General features: G+C 43.6%; 1 protein-coding gene across 11 annotated transcripts in view; it reads left to right on the top strand.

Annotated features, from left to right (window-relative positions):
- The window catches only part of PTPRT (protein tyrosine phosphatase receptor type T), a 1,164,533-nt gene that overhangs the window by 742,702 nt on the left and 408,004 nt on the right, over positions 1-13,827 (top strand). For all 11 annotated transcript variants that reach the window (XM_027622224.1, XM_027622220.1, XM_027622223.1 and 8 more), the window contains one exon: positions 6,636-6,745. In XM_027622224.1, coding sequence (XP_027478025.1) covers positions 6,636-6,745 — 110 coding nt within the window. The remainder of the gene's footprint in view (positions 1-6,635; positions 6,746-13,827) is intronic.

The following is a 13,827-nucleotide window of genomic DNA, read 5'->3' as shown; positions in this document are numbered from 1 at the left end:
AGTATTCCATTGTAGATATAGACCACATCTTCTTTATCCATTCATCTGTTGATGGACATCTAGGCTCTTTCCATAGTTTGGCTATTATGGACATTGCTGCTATAAACATTGGGGTGCAGGTGCCCCTTCAGATCAGTACGTTTGTATCTTTGGGGTAAATGCCCAGTAGTGCAATTGCTGGGTTGTAGGGTAGCTCTATTTTCAACTTTTTGAGGAACCTCCGTACTGTTTTCCAGAGTGGCTGCACCAGCTTGCATTCCCACCAACAGTGTAGGAGGGTTCCCCTTTCTCCGCATCCTCGCCAACATCTGTTGTTTCCTGACTTGTTAATTTTAGCCGTTCTGACTGGTGTGAGGTGGTATCTCATTGAGGTTTTGATTTGGATTTCCCTGATGCCGAGCGATGCTGAGCACTTTTTCATATGTCTGTTGGCCACTTGGATGTCTTCTTTGCAGAAATGCCTGTTCATGTCTTCTGCCCATTTCTTGATTGGATTATTTGTTCTTCAGGTGTTGAGTTTGATAAGTTCTTTATAGATTTTGTATATTAACCCTTTATCTGATATCTCATTTGCAAATATCTTCTCCCATTCTGCTGGTTGTCTTTTGGTTTTGTTGACTGTTTCCTTTGCTGTGCAAAGGCTTTTTATCTTGATGAAGTCCCAATAGTTCATTGTTGCCCTTGCTTCCCTTGCCTTTGGTGATGTTTCTAGGAAGAAGTCTCATTTACTTTTTAATTTTACTTTCCTATTTTTTGGTTTTGTATTTTATGATAATAATGGTCCACAATGGGTTGGAAACAACAACCACTACAATGGGAATAATAGTCACTTTTATTGGAGGTAGTTTGAAAAGTATAAATAGAATATGTCACAGAGTTAACCCAACCAAGCGGTGAGGAGACTAGGATATTCATCCAATAACTTCCTGTCTTTCATTGCTTGAAGGATGTTTTTAGGGGCATTAAGTCTCTGAGACTCCTTGCTTGCCCTGTGCGGAGACCATGTTTGCTTTCACAGCCTTCAGGTAGAGTAGCAAGTGTTTTGCAGTAAGCACTAGTGTATGGGCAGGGCACCAACAGCATCTGCTACTAAGTCTGTAGGGTTTTTTCTCAACTTTATTGAGGTGTACTTGATAAATAAAATTGTATATATTTAAGAAGTACAACAGCATGATTTAACATACATATACATTGTGAAATGATTACCACAGTCAAATTACTAAGTCTGTCTTTCTCTTTCCTTCTCTAGAAAAGATCTGATAAATTTGACTACATTAAAATTAATAACTAATTTTTATCCAAAGGTAGCATAAAGGGAAGGGAAAACACAAACTGAGAGAAGATTTTTATAGCACACATAGCCAATAAAAGGATCAGTAACAAGAACATACAAAGAACCTCTACAAATCAATAAGAAAAGGACAGTAATGTTCAACAAACATTAAAGATACTCAGCCTCTTTAGTAAATAGCTAAAAGCAAATAAAACCTCAATGAAGTGTTAGTTCATGCTTACTAGATGGTCTAGAATTTTAAAATCTGACGGTACTAAATGTGTGTAAGGATTTAGAAATGTAGGAGCTTTCAGAATATTGCTGAAGGGAGTATAAATTGTTACCGCCACTTTGGAAAACAATTTGACTTTACTCAGTAAAGCTGAAGACGTTTATGACCCTTAGTCTACCTAGCCTATTCCCAGGTACACCTGAGTGAAATCTTATAAATATTGAACTGAATGTCCAAAAATATTCATAGGAGCTGTGTTCTAAAATAGCTCCTCTGAGATGTAGCCCTATCATCCATCTATAGTACATCTCACCATCTCCTAAATGACAAAATAAGAGTATATTCATAAAATGAATGAAATAAAATTACATGCATCAACATGGATGAATCTCAAACAATGTTGAGTGACAAATGCAAATCATATAATACAAATATTCAGTTTCATGTATATATAAAGAAAACCAGAAGAAACGATATGATGTCTTGGGATACATGTATATATTTATAACTCCAAATAAAAATAAAGAGAATGATTAACATAAAATTCAGGTTAGTTACAAGATTGAGTGTTTTTTGTTTTTTGTTTTTTGTTTTTGGAAGGTGGAGAGAGAAGTCAGCAGTATGGGACACACAGGGTGCTTTAGTGAAACAGTGATGTTTTATTTCTTAGAGGGGATCGTGGGTACATGTGTGTTCACTTCATAATTATTTCATAAACTATACATTTATTACTTGTACTTTGGCTTATGATAGATTTCACAAGAAAAGCTTTTAAATGGAGTCAAGAGTCATATGAACAAAAGCAATAAAGTCCTAGGAATGCTATTTGTAAGAAATTTTAATAACGTTTTTAAGGGAGGGACATACAATAAGAACATCAATAAGTGAAGATTTATACAGCATTACTGGTGGGGGGACCTATTATAAAAAGGCATCATTTGTCCCTCAGAGAAGTGAAGAATACAATGTTCTGGTGGAACATTTTTGAAGTTTTGTAAAATTTTTCCAAAGCTCTTCTGGACAAACAAATGGGGAGTGAGAGCCCAGGAAACTTTGCGAAAGAAGAATAATAAAAGAAAGGAACTTTTTCTGTCAACTCTTCAAACGTGTTATATGAGTAAGCAGAGAGATACTGTCAGATCAGAGGCTGGGGCTCAGTGAAAGAGAACAGGGAACCACACAATACCTGTCAGCATATGTCAGCATAATCAAACATGCCAGGAAAATGGCATTTTAAATCACTGGGGAAAGTTCTGACCGGTCAATTAATTGTCCTAAGAAAACTGTAAAGAACTGTAGTTAGATTTCTACTTTGTGCAATGTATGAAATACATTCCAGATGGATTAAGGAGTTAGGTTTAAAAGGAAAGTGGGGATAAATCAAGTCGGAGAACATACAGATGACTATTCCTCCGATCTGGGGTGAGAAAGAGAATTTGCTGCAAACTGGAATCAGGAGGAGAACACGTCGCCTGAGCGCTAGCAGCTTGATATTCACACTCACAGCCTCCCCTGGATAGACCCTTGTGAAAACCGGCATCTGCATTTCTCCATTCAGCTCACTTTGCCCCTCTTAAAGCTCCTCTAAATTCCTGACTCTTAGTAGGTGGTTTCACCCTCGCTTCTCAAGAAGATGGAGCCCCAAGGACACCTCAACTCTCCTCTCCAAAGCAGCTGCACATTTTCTTGTCTTCTCTCACAAGGGGGAAGGTGCTTTCTCTCCACCCACTGAGATTCCTGCCTTTTTAGGACAGGACCACTCCAGTCATTTCCTGTCCTTTTCGCTCTTCTACCTCTTACTTCAGTTTTGGATTTTTCCTGGTCGCCTGTGATTCTCCCATAACATCTCCTGCCTTGGGGTGGGGGGGGGGGGGCACCGCTGTGGTCCATAGTCCATCCCTGCTCTTCCTGCATTCCTGCCCCTCACGGCCCAAATAGCTGACTTGAGTGGGCACAGTCCCTTACCTTTGGCTCTCTTCTCCGTCCACAGCAGGAGAGCTGAGAGGCCAGCTTTCCCCCTCAATTACTCTCATGTAGGTCACAGGTAACCTTGAAGACAGTACATTCAGTGGGCAAATTGAAGCTCACAGTTTCCATGACTATCCAGCCACATCCGTCACTGCAAACCAGTCCCTTCTAGATCCCTCTTTGACTGCTTCCATGACAGCCCCTATTCCTGGTCCAGAGGTTCCTCTCTGAACATGGTTTCTTAGTTTCTCAGTTTCTTTGTTTCCTTTTGATCGTTAAGATGTAGTTCCTCGGGGCGCCTGGGTGGCTCAGCTGTCGAGCGTCTGCCTTTGGCTCAGGTCATGATCCCAGGGTCCTGGGATCGAGCCCCGCATCGGGCTCCCTGCTCCACGGGAAGCCTGCTTCTCCCTCTCCCACTCCCCTGCTTGTGTTCCCTCTCTCTCTGTGTCTCTCCGTCAAATAAATAAATAAAATCTTTAAAAAAAAAAAAAAAGATGTAGTTCCTCTTGGCTTATTCCTGGACCTGCTTTTTTGGTTCCCCTCTAAGCTGTCACCCAACTGCTTGTCTATCCAACTGCTATTCAGTGTTGCCATTTGGGTGTTCTACACACACCTCAAACGGAGCATCACAAAACCCACCAGCTTCCTTTCCAAAACTAACCCTCCTGTAAGGATCCCTTTCTGTGAAAAGCACTCTTACCCACTCCAGGTATCTAAAACAGATGAGCTGGGGTCTTCCTTGAACATCGCTTCCCTGTTTCACCCTTATCCATCATCAACAAATCACATTCACTTAACAGTTGCAAATCTCCTACACCATCTGCTTCTCTTCTATACCACCATCACCCCGTTGATGAATTACCATCCTTTCTCCCCAGGATGGCCTTGCTTCTTCCACTGTTGTCCTCACAAAGCAACCCACCACATTCCAACACCTACCCTCTGCACTTTTGCCCTAGGAACTTTTACTAATCCATAGACTTTTATCTTCCACTTAGTATCCTGAGTTGCCAGACTAGATTTTCTCTGCTTGTTATAATTCTCCTGATCCTTTGTGCGCTTACCTCAAAGTCCTGATATTTGTGGCAAGGATGAATAGATAAGGGAAAGCAATTAGAGATCTGACAACTTAGAAGCTTATAGATACCTAAAAGATTCAAGAAGCAAGTGAAAAACTGATAAAAATATTTGTAACCTATGCAAAGAGAAAAGTGTATGTCTTTAAAAACAGATTATAATTACAAACTCATAAGACAACGATGGACAAAAATGAAGAGCCATAGAGGAAAATGAGAACAGGGTATAAAGAGCATGTTCATAAAAGAATCAACACAAATGGCCAATTAAACTGAAAAAAAAAATCTGCACTCTCCAGTTTTCTAAAAAGGATACACACACATACACTTAATTTTTTAAATAGGCAGTGTTGGCAAGGATTGGGAATAGTCATGTTCTTCTTTTGGGGAACACAGAATGGTACAAACTGTGGAAGGCAGTCTGACAGTACGTGTCAAAAGCCTTAAAAATAAAATAGTTCATCTACTTGGGCTCAATAAATTAATTTCCAAGAATTTATCTTTGGGAGATCAGCAGAGTTTCATGAAAATACTTATTTATAAAAATTCTCATTGCAGTGTTACTTATAATCATAAAAAATTCAAGCCAATTTTAATGCCCAGTAATAATGGTGACTATAATGGGGCATTAAAATGCATGGCCCCAAAGAACATTTAAGGATTTTTAAAAATCTGTGTTTCGTTCAGTGATAAAAGAAGGTCACAACACAATATGTGTTTAATTTTTAAAAATATGTATATGCATAGGCATAAAAATACTGGAAAAATATCTCCAGTTATGGGGATTATGAGTGATTTTGTTTTCTTTTTTTACCCTTTCTGTATATTCTTAATGTTCAACAAATTCTGTGTATCATGTCCATAATGAGAAAAACTAAATATATTTTAACAATAGGGAACTGATTGCAACATATGGCCAAGACTATATTGAGAGGCATAGCGTGGTGATTAAGAGTATATGCTTTGAAGCTCACAGACAGGTGTTCCGTTCCCTCTTTACAACTTAAGAGCTGGATGACCTTGAGCAAGTTATTTAATTCTCTTAGCCTCAGTTCCCTTATCAGCAGAAAGGAGATAATACATACTGGGCAGAGCTGTTTTGTGGCTTAAATGAAATAATGTATGTAAAATTCTGATCAAAGAGTAAGTGCTTAGTAAAAGTACCTGCTTTTATAATGCCACAATACAAATAGATCCAGTAATGGTTTACATGAATTCATGATTCCCTAGGGGGTTATAGCTGGAAGTTTGGAAAATCATTTACTTTATGGTTCAGCATCTTCCAGACTGTCATAATGATGCTGGAATCCAGCAGGAGGACGTTGCCCAAGAAAACTGACCTGGTTACAAAAGCAGCCTAGGAGAGGTTTTGCTCATTAGGGCAAAATGCTGGCATGGGTCATTTATTCACCTACTCGACCAAGCAGCAAATGGTTATTAAGCATCTACCGTGTGCCAGGCATTAGAGACTCAGCAGTGAGACAAACTAGCTGCCTTGGAATGAGACAGACTTCTTGTAACTGGATTGAAGTTTCAAGACACATAGATCCTGTTGGATTCAGGAATTAGGAAACTAAGGAATATTGGAGACAGATTGACAGGGTCAGAAAAAATGGCAGTGAAGCTCACTTTTGCATTCCTCTGTTACCAATCCTAAGGCAAGAGTCTGATTCTAGAATCCCAACCGCTGGGGGTGCCGTCATCTACTGATGTCCTCCCTGTGCTGGTCAGTTTAATTCCAGATCAGCCTTGCTCAGTCTGCAAGATAAAAAGCCATTGACTATCCAGGAGAGGAGTTTGCAAACTATGGCCCATGGGTCAACACCAGCCAAGTGCCTTTTTTTTTTTAAATAAAGTTTTATTAGAATGCAGCCACATCCATTTGTTTATGAATTGTCTGTGGCTGTTTTTCTGCCACAAGCACAAAGCTGAGCAATTGCAACAGGTACTGTATGGCCCACAGAGCCTAAAGTATTCATTATCTGACTCTTTATACGAAAGCTTGGCCAACTGCTCTTCGAGGTCAACAGGGCTGGGGAAACGGGAAGGAAGGTGACATCAGGTTCCTAACTTTTCCCTTCTGTAGTTCCAGGAGCTGTTCCCCTAGAATCCATTCAAGGAGGGCCCTTTGAGGAGAAGATCTACATCCAGTGGAAACCTCCCAATGAGACTAATGGAGTCATCACTCTCTATGAGGTAAGAAGACCCTTTTGCTGTACCGCTTCGCTTGGCTTTATTCAGTTTACTTCAGCATGAAGTTGGTGAGTTCCTCCTGTGTGCAGAGCTCCATTGAGGGCATGAAGGTGAGTGAGAGACATAACTTACAGAGGTTTCTGACAATGTAGTGGGAAGGAAACACAAGGACATACAGCTGAGCTGCTCGATAGCCCCAGTGACAAAGAAAACTGGACATACCACACATTGAAGTGTTTACTGATCTCTTGAGAAAGGAGCCAGCACTCAGAGAGGCAGACTGTCCCAGCAGAGCCAAGAAAACCCCCACTTGGCAAACAGTAGTGACAGTTCAGTTTGTCTGGAAAACCACAGTGCTCACATGTTGCTCATCCTACACCTGTCGGTTTCTGGGCTTCCGGAATAATTCCAGTGTCATTCTCTACCCTGGGGCTGCATGATTCTTGAGCCTTAATATCGCTCTGTGACTACAGCATACTTTGTTGCTGCTTGGGTGATGGTGTCCGAAAGCCCCCTCCCAGCATTAGCAGGGCCTTATCAAGTCAGAGATGGAGCAGAACCTCTTCCAGCAGGAAGGCACCCATCAAGCCAACACAACGTGGCTTCCTGAAAACTTTCAAATCTAGAACAAAGTGTGTAGAAGTCCATTGCAAAACAAACACAAACAATAAAACTTCAATAAGGCGGATGGAGCTGAATTCTAGTACTGAGATACGGTCAAGGTTGACTCTCCTCCCACCCAGCATATTCTGAGCCCCCCGGAGACTGTGGCATGGGCTGCGGTGGAGAGCTCAGCAGTGCAGAGGTGCAGAGGGAAGAGTGGAAGCCAGAGCTGCAGGGATGGAGCCCAGCGTGCTGGCCGTGCCTCTACGGTCTCACGTGACTTCCTACAGTTCTTCCTCTCTCCAGGCCTGCTTCCTCCCCTACAAAATGGGAGTGGAGATGGCTGCTTTAGGAGGGTTCCTCTAGAGGGTCTGAGGTGGGAAAGGTTCCAAGCATCCCCAGGCTGAAAGGTACTGCAGACACTGAGGGCTCACGCAGGAAGGTCCTTAGAGGTATTGAGGTGTACTGAGAGTGAGCTGGGGAAGAATATCCCCACGTAAGGGAGGAAAGTTAAAGAGGATTGGTGAGGGAGAAATATTTAGGTGAATTTGATGGACACAAGAGCTCTCTAGAGAGACCTGGAAGGACCTCAGAGCTCTCCAAGAAAGGAGAACACCATCCATCATGTCCAGGTACTGAATAAAATGCCTTAGCTCACAACATCTATCAAAAGAAGAGCTGTCTAATGCTCCATCTTGGGACACGTGGTTTGGAGAAGCTTCCTTTCTGGGGAACCCACTAGAGGAGGGAGGGACCATATTGACCATGTCCAGAACATGTTCAGTAGTACGTCACTGGGGAAGAGAGGGACTGGATCCTTAACTGAAACAAAGCCCCATCATTTCAAAGCTACCTGTCATTCTTTGTGAAGCAGATGCTGCAATCACACACACACACACACACACACACACACACACACATATGAAATAGACATCTACTGTGTGTGGCAACCTGTTCTTTGTAAAGCAGAGGGAAGGGACCCAGAACTTAGGGAGTTAAGTTGCTTGGTACTATTACGTAAATGGCTCTGTATGCCAGATGTTCGCGATTTTGGGAATTCACAGGCCAGTAACATTTCAAAAGGTTTGGAGGACCGACATACAGTTCTTTACCATTTTTTATCAACATCATTTCATAAAAGACATCATTTCAAAAATACAGAAAGGACATAATTTAAGAATAAAAGGCAGTCCTTCAAATTGAATAAATTTAGCTTTATGAATAACTCATGAGTCTCCTTATTTTCTCTCTTTTTGCCTTGAATTGAGGACAAGTTTGTCCTGAAAAGGCCCTAGTCCTTGTGCCTAGCTGCACTTGGAAACCACTGGGCTGGGTCATGTGGCAGGTGGAGTCCTAGCCCTGCACAGACCGACTTCTGCCTTGGGAGCAGTATACTTCTTCCTCTAATGGGATGTACCCTGGGCTGGGTTGGGAAACCCACTCGTGCCATTCTATGAGGAGAAGAGAGGAATAGATGGAGAGAGAGCAAGGGAGCAAGCCCAGCTGTGAGGGGCATGCCCTGTTTGAGCAGCAGCTCCTTGAAGTTGAGGGCTCGTTGTATGGCACACTCTCTGGAGCTCTGGGCACCAAGGTGGGCACAGATTAGGGGAGTGTTCCCTTCTTTTCACTTGTGTGTGAGCCCCGAACCTTGTGTGTTTTCAAAGACCAGTCATGGGGGATGCTGGCATTTCTGGGATGGGCTGTCCTGGACAGAGCTCTGGCAAGACACCTTCAGATAGATTTTTGGCTGCTCTCTGGGCTGTGATTACAGAGAGCCAGAGATGGAAGGCTGTAGCCGTGTGACATGTTTGTGAGCTCGGGGGGGGGGGGGTCATCTTTTGGGAGTATGCTAAGCTTCTTGGATGTTGCTGTGAAAGGAGCCAGGGAGGTCGTGGGCTGAGGTCATTGTATTTTGAGCATAAATGTGGCTGTGACCATGAGCTTCACAAGCTAGTGGGGCCTCAGAAGGTAAGAATGCTGGCTTTTGAAGTCCAACAGCCTAGTTCTCAACCATAGCTCTACCACTTGCTTGCTGTGTAACCGTGGGCACATCAAGTAGCCTCCTGTTTAATGCTGTATTTGGCATTTAGAAATAGCATCAGTAAATGTTAGCTCTCACAGTACATGAAGATAAGGAAATTGAAACTCAGGTCAAGTGTGGAGACCAAGGTCATAGAGCTGAGGTGGCAAATTTGTGGGTCCTGAATTCAAGTGTGGTTGCCTTGCCCCTTACTCGGTGTGGTCCATGGACCAGCAGCATTGGCATTACCTGGGAACTGGTTAGAAACACAGCATCTGAGGCCCCACCAGACCTCCTAAATCAGAGTCTCCATGTTAGCAAGATTCCTGGGTGGTTCACATGGGCATGAAACTTGGATAAGCAGTGCTCTAGACCACACCACTCTTTGGAAAATTTCAGCAACTGATAAGAGACTCTCCGCCTAAGCAGAGAAACGGGGAGTCCCTTCCATGCTGGGCTCAACCCATTCCTGCCTCAGATCATAAGCAGGAGACCTTGCTTTTAAAGACATTTATAACAGAGTTATGTGTTTATGAGGCAATTTCCAAATTTAATTAGATGAAACCAATTTGATTTTTAAAAATCAGGTTCTGGTTGTAATTTCTAGAGAGGAACCCATAAATTACAAATCACCCTCTTCTGGTCTCAAACAGTATATTTTGTGACAAAGAAAAATAGGATAACACAAATAGAAGAGAAATCTAGGATTCTCTCTACCTTCCTATATATAATCTTGGACTTGGCAAAGTCAAAAGCCAAGAAAAGGGGCAGTGGATGTAGTAAAGAAAGGGTTATGACTATGTGAATATTGTCCATATTATTCAGTGCAGTAGGTTCAAGTAAATTTAAAAAATTAAATTTCCTTCCCCATGAGTCTAAGTCACAATGTCTGGGTCTATCCTTGGACAGTTCTGCCAAATCTGAGTGGCTTTGATTATGTCTCATTCTGTCTCTGGGCTTAGTCCCCTCTTTGTAATATGAAGGTGCCAGATTATTCCAGGCTTCAACTGGGTAAGAATCAAGAGAAAAATAAATCCATGTCAAACCCATAAAATTAAAGGTTTATACCTCATTTTGGAGTTGCTCTGCTGTTGAAACTTTGCCTGTGGCCAGAGTCTTTGAACACAAAGCAGTGGTGACACTTGAAGAAAAACAGCTAATGCAAAGGCCCTGGGGTAGGAATGACTTTGGCATGTTTAACAAATAGGAAGAAGGTCAGAGTGACTAAAGCTTCAGAGCATGGATGATGATGATGAGACCGTGGGGGAAGTGTGTGGGCAGGGTCAGATTGTGCAGGGATTCTAGAGTTTGTGCTTTATCCTTAGAGAAATAGAAAGCCCTAGGAGAATTTTAAGTAGAGGAATGAAAGAATCAGATTTATATTTTTTCAAAGATCGCTCGGCTTTTATGTGGCTAATGGACTGTGGGTACACAGGCATCTTGGAGACATCTGGAAAATGTGCCAGAGGCAAGGACATTTCCATTACCTATGATATTGCAATGAGGGCTCAGCTCTTTACTGGAAGATCTTGTACCCAGGTAGAAGATGCAAAAGCTTTGTCACATCTGCCTCTTGCCTGCTGCTAACCTGGTCTTTGACGCCTTTCTTTCAGTCAGGAGTTCTTATTTAGATGCACTCCCTGGAGCCATGGACCATGAGACCCTGGACCTCCCTTCCCTAAGGAACAGGAGTCTAGCCCTGTCCCTAATGCCCCTTTGAGGCTGTGAAACGGTCTAATTCTCCAGCAGTTATGACCTCTCTCCCTGCCCACCGAAGTGGGAGCTCATGGTGCTCATTGGAGCGCACCGAAGCCAGCCTCACCTTCACTATGACAGGAGGCATTAGGGTGAATTAGACTCTGGCCTGCAGATCCTTGGGGATTTGTACTTTAGTGGGACATACACAGTGCGCCTCTGTGATCGGTTTCCTAACAAAGTGACACATAGTGCCCAGGGTTGGGTAATGTCAGAGGCCTCATCTCCACAAACCAACAGATCAACATCAGACATGCAGAATCTCAGGCCCCAGCCCAGACCCACTGAATCGGAGTCTGTGTTTTAACAAGCTCTCCCGATGATACACGTACATATACAAGTGTGAGAAGCAGTGGGCTAAGACATCTTACATGTTCACAGCTTGGACCCAGGAAGTTCTGCTTGATAAAAACACTGCAGGCCTTGAAGGAATAATTCTTCCATGTGGCCACTGAGTGAACGGAGTAATATCCCTGCTCACGTTGGACCCGAGGGCTGAATAGCTTCATCAGGGATGTGGACATCAAGCCATTTCCATAGACTCTTCCAGAGCCCTGCTTGGGTTTGGACGAGATAGCAGGGTTCCCCTATCCAGGCCCTGCATGTGAAGGTTGGCGTGGTCTCTCCCACTCTGTCTCCGCTCTTGTAAACAACACAACTCACCCAAAACAGACCATTGCAACTGCAGACGGGTGCTTGCAGCCAGAATGGGGTCACAGAGGAAACAATCCCGCCAGTTGTTTAAAAACTCTTCAATAAAATCCAGAGGCAAGCTGTTCGGAGTTCATGAAAAACAGTAATCAATACGCGTTTCAATTCAATTAATTGTTCTCGTTTCTGTCCAAAAATAAAAATCACACAGTGTGAGGGAATTGGGCCAGAAGATGTTACACTAGCAACTGGGTTAACGAAGTGTGAAAATATTTAAAATTCAGACACGTGAAGCTTCCCAGTAAGCCTTGCTGTGGAGCACTCAGAATCACCAAGTTTCTAATTACAGTGTATAAATCTGAGAAGCTTAAAGGGAATGAGAGGACCCTAATGAGGCAGGAATGGGTGTCTTGATTATGCTAGAGTTGATTGACATTTATCTTGCAAGCTATTCTAGGTGCCTGGCGTTCAGAGTTAAATAAAACACAGACTTCGCCTCAATAAAACAAGGCGGCATTCCCATGTGGGAGCACTTTGAAAAGTGCGATAGGTCAGAGGGTTGTCAATGTTTTTCCAGCATACAGATGGCTGGATTTGATCTGAGCAAAAAGCAGAGGCTCCATCAGAGCGCATTACAGTAAGGCTGAGATTGGGAGGGATTCTGCCTGGGATTGGAGCACGCACACAGGGATGGAGAGAGGGGGCCAACTGCGGGCATGGGCCCCTGAGCAAGCTCCCACAGAGGGAGGCCCATAGGAGGTAGTGACGCAGCTTGGATGTTCAGGCACACCTTCCTTCTGTCCTTTGGCTTGGCCACAGTAGCCTCTTAGGGCTCCCTCTTGCCCAGACACACACATGGCTCTGGTCCACAGAAGGACAGTGGGGAGCGATGGAATGTGGTATACCTCATGAGCTGGAGGTGGTATAGGAGGAAGTGACTAACACAGCCCAAAGCAAGAATTTGCATAATTCAGGCTGGATCTACATTAATTAGGACACACAATTTGCATAATGCGGGTGGTTATTGGGTATAACTTGAGCCAGGCTCTAACTAGGAAAAAAAAGCTCTTCTTTCTTTTGAATTAAGCAAGAAATGTGGGAATCATTCATTCCTCCCCACCGGCCACACATCTCATGCTCTAGTAAGTTTGATTGCTCCCCCTGCCAAAATAGACACAGGTTAGGTCACGTGGCCCCATCTCTACCACCACCCTGCTCTGAGCAGTCACCCGATGCCTGGATCATTTGAGGACCTCCCTACCCATCCCTTAACCCCCACTCACACTATTCCACTGCATGCTGCGGCCAGACAGATCATCTTAAAGGTAAATCCGATCACATACCTTTCCTGCTTTGGCTTGGTCTTAACTTTGGGCCCTGAATGATCTGGCCCCTGCCTGCCTGCCTCTAATGTCATCCCCAGCCCCTCTTCCCCTTGCTTCTGTGTACCAGCCCCCCTGGCCTTCTGTGATTTTCTCAATCCCATCGCGTTAGCTCCAGCTCATGTGGCTTTGCAGATGTCATTTCTTCTGCCTGTAGCAGTTGTCACGTTATAGTTCTCACGACTGGCTCCTTCCTCTCATTCACCTCCAAGAGACATGTTCCCTCTCCCGTCCACTTCGTCCAGCAACTTGCTTCTTTCTTCCCTACAATGTTCACAGTCTGAACTCATGTTGTTTGTGTGCTTTAGTGTCATCTGTGGGACCTTTAGGCTCATAAGGGGGGTGGGCCACGTGATGGTTGTTTGATGTGTCAACGTGGCTGAGCCGAGGTGCCCAGATATGAGGTGAAATATTATTCTGGATATTTTTGTGAGGGTGTTTTTGGAGAAGATTAACATTTAAGTCAGTGGACTCTGAGTAAAGCAGATGGCTTCCACAGTGTTTGTGGGCCTCATCCAGTCTGTCAAAGATCTGAATGGGACAAAAAACTGAGCATTCCTGAGCAAGATGGAACTCTGCCTGCAGATGACCTTCAGAATTGAACTGTGTCCGTGGCTCATCCCCTGTCCTCCAGCCTGGGAGCCTTTGGTCTTGAGCCGATGCTGGCCATGTAT

Source organism: Zalophus californianus, chromosome 8 (assembly GCF_009762305.2).
Source record: "Zalophus californianus isolate mZalCal1 chromosome 8, mZalCal1.pri.v2, whole genome shotgun sequence".
Taxonomy (NCBI): Eukaryota; Metazoa; Chordata; class Mammalia; order Carnivora; family Otariidae; genus Zalophus; species Zalophus californianus.
The sequence above is the reverse complement of the archived record's forward strand: the minus strand, read 5'-3'. Positions and strand labels throughout refer to the sequence as shown.